Source organism: Bombus vancouverensis, chromosome 10 (genome assembly GCF_051014615.1).
Source record: "Bombus vancouverensis nearcticus chromosome 10, iyBomVanc1_principal, whole genome shotgun sequence".
NCBI classification, from domain to species: Eukaryota; Metazoa; Arthropoda; class Insecta; order Hymenoptera; family Apidae; genus Bombus; species Bombus vancouverensis.
Window position 1 is genome coordinate 12,068,784 of NC_134920.1, and position 8,048 is coordinate 12,076,831.

Below are 8,048 nucleotides of genomic sequence, written 5' to 3' on the forward strand. Positions count from 1 at the left end.
TACCATTTTCTCAATGCTAAAATCTGCTACGAGAATTTTTCGCAAATGGCACTTTGTCAGCAAGTAATGATTCAGCGGTAAATTTCACAAGAGAGGGGAGATTACGGGATGAGACGTATATACTATCACAGCCGGCAATGCAAAGCTCACTCTTGCAATGTACATTACAAGCTTCGGAAATATTTTCTTATTTTATTTGGCATCTGTGACTAGTGAAGAAATCGTTTCATAGCGGTACGTACGGTATTTTTCACTGCAACAAACACCGCAGAATTAGATTATCTGTTCTATTCTTCTATCATTTTCTGATAATTCTCCTCTTTTATTTTGCAAATTAGATTCAAATGTGTTCCTACTCTGTTTCACGAACTTATGTACCATTTCTTCCTTTTCTGAATCATTTACTCAGTTTTAATCGAACAGTATTTTCCTAATTACCCCCAAAGTTTACTGTTTGTCTTTAATTAATAGACAACTGATATTAGTGATTTTTTTAAACCAGAGACTGATAACTTATTTCATTTATTATACATGAACAGACCTCCAGATATTTGTGCAATTTTGTATTTTTATGAATGAAATTAAACACAAATAATGATTTATTTCACTCTCATTAAATAGAACATCATAACGACTGTTTTACATGTATTATGTGCATCCTACTTAGCACTCGCCCACGCACGTACGGCAGTATCAGAGTGTCGTCGACTTTGAGAAAAAGAATATCCGACCAAAGGGAGCGTAGACGCCTACATTTCCCTTAACATAAGAAGCAAGCGTAACGAGTCTCGGGGACGATCGTATTACAATGAAGCATTCCGCGAAATATTTTCCAGCTTTTGCATTTCTCTAAATCCATGATAATTCGCAATCCAAGTGGTGTTGATAAATATTATATACTGAGATCAACAAAAACAATTTTACCTTTTCAGACTCATTTAAAATGGTCTTATTATCGCTACACTGGAGTCTGAATGGCATCCTCATCCTTTCGTCCCTGATGGTTGTCGCTTATCTGTTTGTGACTCGGAAATTTAATTACTGGTCGAAACGGGGCGTGAAAGAGCTTGCACCTACGCCTTTCGTAGGCAACTTCATGGACTGTCTCCTGTCAAAAAAATCGGCCCCGCAATTTCTCAAGGACCTATATAATTATGGCAGAGATTTGCCTTTGTTGGGTTTCTACGTCTTTGATAAACCTTACCTGTTAATTCGCGATCCAGAACTCGCGAAGCACGTCCTAATGAAGGACTTCGACTATTTCGCTGATAGGTACTCGACTGCAGATGAGAAAAATGATCGTCTTGGATACGCAAATTTATTCATGATGAAAAATCCAGGATGGAAATCTCTCAGACCAAAATTGACGCCATTTTTTACTCCGGGCAAGCTGAAGAAAATGTTCGATATAATGCTGCCAATCGCTGACGACTTTGCAAAGCATCTCGATTCGTTGCATTTGGAGGGTAAGCCGCATTTCATGAGAAACTGTTGTTAGTTCAATATATATTTTTAAAACAATAATTCTTATTTAATAGAAATGTTTAACAAAATTAAAAGTCAATTCTCTTGATGAGAGAGACTTTTTAAATTTTGCAACTATATTTTTTTGATTAAAAATGCAACAATGCTAGACACATCATAGGAAATCAAATATCTGTTTCAGGCGAAGGAAAAGTAATCGAGTTCAAAGATATTTGCGCGAATTTCACTACCGATATCATTGGTAGAACTGCGTTTGGCTTAAAAGTAGGTTCGTTGGAGAATCCAAAAGCACCGTTCCGTGAATGTGGCAGGAAGATCTTCGATTATGATTTCCATCGTAGCATGGAATTCCTTGCTATATTCTTCTTCCCTGGATTAGTCAAGTATCTCAAACCGAAGTTCCTTGGGAAAGAAGCGACTAAATTCTTCCGATCTATTTTCTGGGATGTGATTGAACAACGAGTCGGTTCGGGACAAAAGAGGAATGATCTCATCGATATGCTGATCGAAATGAGGGAGACATACAAGAACGACGAAAGTCTGAAGGATTACAGTATGCATTGGCTGCAATATTTTACTAATTTCTCTTAACGAAGTTATTTATGAATCGTTGAAAAATCAGAAATTTTGAATAACATGCTCTGTGAATTACAATTTTATCCATATCCTTATTCCGTCAACTCCCAGTGAAACAGAGGAAAAATAACGCGACTAACTTCTTCCAATATAATTATATTCATGTTAGAAATTGAAAATACTGCACAAATATCTATATTAGCTCATTTTCTTTCAAGTTATTTTCCAATTGTACTAGATATACTAGATCGATTTGAACTTTTGCGATATTGTTTAATTTGAGTGTTTCAGAATTCGATGGTGACGATTTAGTATCACAAGCTGCCATATTTTATATCGGTGGTTCTGAAACATCTGCTAGCACCATGTCTTTCACTCTGCACGAACTTGCATTGAACCCAGATGTACAGAAGACGCTTAGGACAGAGATTCAGGATGCTCTAGAGAAAACTGGTGGCAAAATCACATATGATATGGTACGGCAACTACAAAAATGTTAAATTAGAAACACGGGATAGGCATATGAATAGTATGTGTAAAAGGTTGTAATATAATTGTAAACATACTAAGAAATATAATGTTTCACAGATTACGACGTTACCATACCTCGATATGGTAATTTCAGAAACGCTTCGTAAATATCCATCTGTAGCATATCTGGATCGAGTTACCCTTGCCGATTACAAAGTACCTAATTACGATTTGGTGCTAGAGAAAGATACCCCAATATTCATTTCGACGATGGGTTCGCACTACGATCCGCGGTACTTCCCAAATCCGGAAAAATACGATCCACTCCGATTTACCGAGGAAGCCAAACGTGCCAGGCCAAGTTTCGCCTACTTGCCCTTTGGTGAGGGTCCCCGCGTCTGCATTGGTTAGTAAAATGTTCCGAAATATTTTCCAACATCTCTAACCTGAGAGCTATCGATGGGAAAATTATGAAAGTACTGTTAAAAGAATCTAAGTGAAATACATATATGTGCTGACATTTATACTTCTAGTTATACTAGCAGTTACAAAACACCATTGGATTGGACCTTTAGATCATACCTTCTTATATTAGTATCATATACGAATTTTTTTATTAAGGGATCGACATCTTTTTGTTTTGAAATCTCTTTTGCCTCGGGAATATGCATACGGTAAAATTAAACATTACCGGTGTCTCGGTGACGTAAGTTACAATCATAAAGAATGAAGAGAAACATCTGAAAACGGAATACAATCTAACAGAAGTTTATCTCCTTTTTGCACCACTTGTTGAGAAGAAACTGCCAGAATGTGAATAAATATTTAATAACGCGTTGCACGGCATTATTTATTAAACATATCAATTTGGTACAGTTTACTATATTCTGCGATCAGACATATTGATACAGTTTATGATTATTAAACAAATAAATTTCTGCCATAACACATTCCCGATTAGATAATTGATTAAGTTTCTATTGTTGTCATTAGCATTATACGAAAGATGCAAGTAGCAACCTGTATCTTTAAACATTCTATTGGCTGTCACTTTCAATCTTAATCTTTCAATCTTTGTTTCAGGTATGCGATTGGGACTCATGCAATCCAAACTTGGAGTCGTACAGGTATTGAAGGACTACGAAGTTTCACCTTGTGAAAAAACAAAAACTCCAGTAGTTCTAGATCCCAAAGCACTCACCACGACAGCTTTAGGAGGAATACATCTCAACATTAGAAAGACTACCACTGCTGCTGGTTAAACGAAGCTAAGAAGTTTTGCGAATCGCGTTATGCATACTAATTTTCTACTTTGTTTGTGATAACTTAGATATATTTTACTATCGGCAAAGTTCAACAAATGTCATATCTATTTCTTCCCCAGGAGAAATGAATATTTAGATGTTAAATATACTTTAGAATCGTAATCCTAAATGTCCGAAAATTGTGATTTCAAATACCTGAAAATAACTAAACTTATTCAGTGTTAAATAATATTAAGTAATACGAAATCTTATATAATGATTTTATTTATTTGATGAATTTATTTACAGTGATTGAACTAAGAAAACGATGATTATTTAATTAAAGCTTAATGTTCCCCTACCGGACTGCCTGGCGGCCCCGAGGCGCTGAGCCGGCAGCACCCTAGCCCGAACCCCACCGGGGGGCGCAACGAGTCCAGCGCGCTTCGCCAACGCCACACGGAGTTCCCAGGCGATCACCCATTCAAGTACTATCCGTGCCCGGCGCTGCTTAACTTTCGTGATCTGACGGGAACGAGTGCACTCAGCGCGGCTAGGGCGTTGGCATATCCAAAGGTCTGACCCCATGTATGCTCACTGTCACTAATTTCACTCGCACCATTGTCTTCATCAATGACCCGTACGATTCGTACGATTAGCCCCCGTGGAAGTCACTTGCGACCCTTCGTTTTCACCCTCTCGCTGCACCATGTAGCGGTCATTGCGTAAAACCGCGCCATACGGTTCGAAGTACTTCGAGTGGAACTTTAATCCAATATCGGCTTGCGTCCTTTTAATCGCTACCAAATCTCTCGTCTTGTATACTACCGCCTTTTTACGCTTTGTATTAAACTACCTCCTACCTTTCTCTTATTACAAGAATATCGTCTAACGTGTCACCTAGCTCTTTATCGAAAGCGAAAGTCGGTTCCCTGGCTACCTAAAATTCAACGGTTCCCAAACATAATTTTAACATGCTTCTAACTTCGACGATCGACACACCGCGCACTCTACGTCCACAAATTTGAATAATATCGGAACAGCAGCGATTTGGCTGTCACTTCATTTACATCCACCTTCTAAATCACGTAGAAAGGTTTGTAGCAGCACATGAATCATAGGGTAACTCGAATCGAGAGTGACTCATATTGTTGCTTTGCTTCGGAGTATAAGCATCGTTTATATGTCTAAGATTTAAAAATAAACAAGATAGATATGATCGGTAGCACTGCGTTTGGCTTAAAAGTAGGTTCGTTAGAGAATCCAAAAGCACCGTTCCGTGAATGTGGCAGGAAGATCTTCGATTATGATTACCATCGTAGCATGGAAGTCCCTGCTATATTCTTCTTCCCTGGATTAGTCAAGTATCTCAAACCGAAGTTCTTGAATTTTCGCTCGGTACGCGTGCACTTTATCACGTCTCGTTATAACGGAACTCGCTGTAGATTTTTAAAAAAATTAAAAAAAGAATTAAAGAAAAAAATTTTTATTCTATATTTTCGACTTCTTTTTCCCCGTAGAATTACCCCCTTTCCGCTTGTACCATCAGTTACCAACCACCCTGTATATTAGGTAGTCCGAAAAGATTCTTTCATTTTATAAGGAAATGGATGCACAACATTTTCCGTTTTATATTATTTTATCGAATTACGTATGATCCATTTTGTTCTATCAAACTAAAGATTACAATGTTCGACAGATTAGGTTTCATGTTTGTACAAAGATGCATCGTTGTAAAAGACAGGTCTGTAAAAGAAAGACAATTTTCGGACAACCTAATATCTAATTATCATAATTATTTACTCGTCTTATTATTAAATAAATCAACACGTTTAATATCTATCGCAGATTTGACAACTTCTTTCTTCTCCACGGAAATGCCAAGGTTCTCGGATCCCCCCCCCCCCCCGACCAATTTCACAGTCTTTAATTCTCGATGGACCAAGGTCTTCGATGGTGTTTGTGATTGATACAGGAAAGCATGATTTATTTAACTACAGCTTAATAGAGTAATGTAATGCAACGAATCGAGAACTAACTCACAACTCATGATTCGTGACTAACTCCAGCTAGCTCAACTAACTATCGACTAACTTTCTCCAGCAAAACATCTTTTCGTTACAGTTTTCGTTCTCCCAAACACTCGCACGTGTTCCGCTGCCGCCCATGACCGAATATGCTTACGTAATCCTTTTCGAAGCACCTAGTTTTATGAAAGGCGACAGTTATATCCATGTGCTACACAGTCCATTAGAATTTCCCATCCCATCTGGTTTGTTCCATTTTCTATTTACATTGTTGTTCGCATTCCTAGCGAGTTCTTTTTATGATTATTCTACGATACTACAATAAGATATATATGGTTTATATAGAACAATTTGTAATCAGATTAATAAACATATACAAAGATATATGCCACATGGTTACATCATTCTTGTCAGAAGGCAATCATATAGACACGAGTAACATTCATACCACCTGTAAATAATTTATACATGGCCCTGGATATCAGAATGTTGACATGATTTTCCTGTTTATTCCTTGTTAAATGAAAAATCACATTCCACCATAAAAAAAAGGACTCCTTAAACTTTAGATTATACATATATTCCAATATATACGTGTATTGCACTTGCTCAATAACAATTTAGCATGTAAGAATAGTAGCATATGGATAAGGAACAGGCTTTGAGCCAAGGATATTTTTCCATAGACGGGTTAAAAATTTAACAAATTGCAGATTACGTTATTATTTATCAATACATTCTACAAATATTTATTGCACGATGAACGGGGCAATAAGTCGCAGAAATTTTTCTGTGAAATCCGACTCTAAATCTCCTGGATAACTTTGTAATCGAAAACCTCCATAATATTTGTTACCAGTTGAGATTATTCACTTGTCAATAATTTGTACATTTTTATTAATTTTAGTAATTTCACTTGACATTTCGCAACAAGAATGACGGTTCAATATGAAATTATCACGTATGTTCTTCTAAAATATTACTGCCTATATTACTGCACTTTTTGCTATTAAGCAGGTAAATAACGCTGATACATTGTAACCTCCAACTTCATTGATAACAACTTTTCAATTATGCGAAAGATTATTCGTTATAATAGATGATATGATGTATGTTCTAGAATATGTACTTTAAGCAAATATACTAGGTCATGTTGGAAAAATGGTAAAAAATACCTTTAGAGAATATTGTCATTTATATGACCCAATTCCGTATAATTTGTACCGCTTATTTGTTCGGATCTGGGAAGAGGAAAGTGATTGAAAGCAACTTTCCAATATCTATACCTCCTTACGTGTGAAAATACAATTCGATTGAGAAAATTGAGCTTCCAATGCAGAAATTTTATAACACGTCTCTTAATGTGTGAAAATTAAGCAGTAGATTACCGCCGAGATGATTATTATACATTAGAAACAACTGATTACTTCGAAAAAACTATCTTACTAGGTAAAATGCCAATTCTTACCATTTTCTCGATGGTAAAATTTGCTACGAGAATTTTTCGCAAATGGCACTTTGTCAGCAAGTAATGATTCAGCGGTAAATTTCACAAGAGAGGGGAGACTACAAATGAGACATATATACTATCACAGCTGACAATGCAAAGCTCACTCCCGTAATGTACATTACAAGCTTCGGAAATATTTTCTTATTTTATTTGGCATCTGTGACTAGTGAAGAAATCGTTTCATAGCGGTACGTACGGTATTTTTCACTGCAACACACGCCGCAGAATTAGATTATCTGTTCTATTTTTCTATTATTTTCTGATAATTTTCCTCTTTTAGTTTGCAAATTAGATTCAAATGTATTCCTACTCTGTTTCACGAACTTATGTACCATTTCTTCCTTTTCTGAATCATGTACTCAGTTTTAATCGAACAGTATTTTCCTAATTACCCCCAAAGTTTACTGTTTGTCTTTAATTAATGGGCATGCACGTGGAAAAGGAAGCCGAGTCCACCACATCCGAACGATTATACGGATCAGTCACGGATACAATCATTGTACTTTCACTAAAATGCTTTTTGAGAAAATAATTTACAATTACGTTTTATCTATTCTTCTATTTGAACAAACTATGTCCATCTCATAGAATATAGTTTTCTTGAATGGTCATCCTTTCCTAATGATCTCCATTCCTTGATTAAAACTCTAATCTCGAACCATTGCACGTGAGACGCTACAATATTCAACATTTTGCACCAGTAATCCATTAATCGATTAAATGATATACAATTGA

At 36.3% G+C, this 8,048-nt stretch overlaps 1 protein-coding gene and 1 pseudogene across 1 annotated transcript; one reads left to right on the plus strand and one right to left on the minus strand.

The window, feature by feature from the left end:
• Positions 1 to 130: 130 nt before the first annotated feature.
• On the plus strand, positions 131 to 4,053 carry LOC117163755 (cytochrome P450 6k1-like). The gene is made up of 6 exons (XM_033346399.2): positions 131 to 234; positions 933 to 1,466; positions 1,667 to 2,038; positions 2,353 to 2,537; positions 2,650 to 2,938; positions 3,616 to 4,053. Exons 2-6 carry the CDS (start codon positions 944 to 946, stop codon positions 3,792 to 3,794), a joined length of 1,548 nt encoding a protein of 515 aa, XP_033202290.2. The 5' UTR covers positions 131 to 234; positions 933 to 943; the 3' UTR covers positions 3,795 to 4,053.
• A 170-nt stretch (positions 4,054 to 4,223) lies between these two features.
• On the minus strand, positions 4,224 to 4,342 carry LOC117163820 (5S ribosomal RNA; annotated as a pseudogene).
• Positions 4,343 to 8,048: the final 3,706 nt, after the last annotated feature.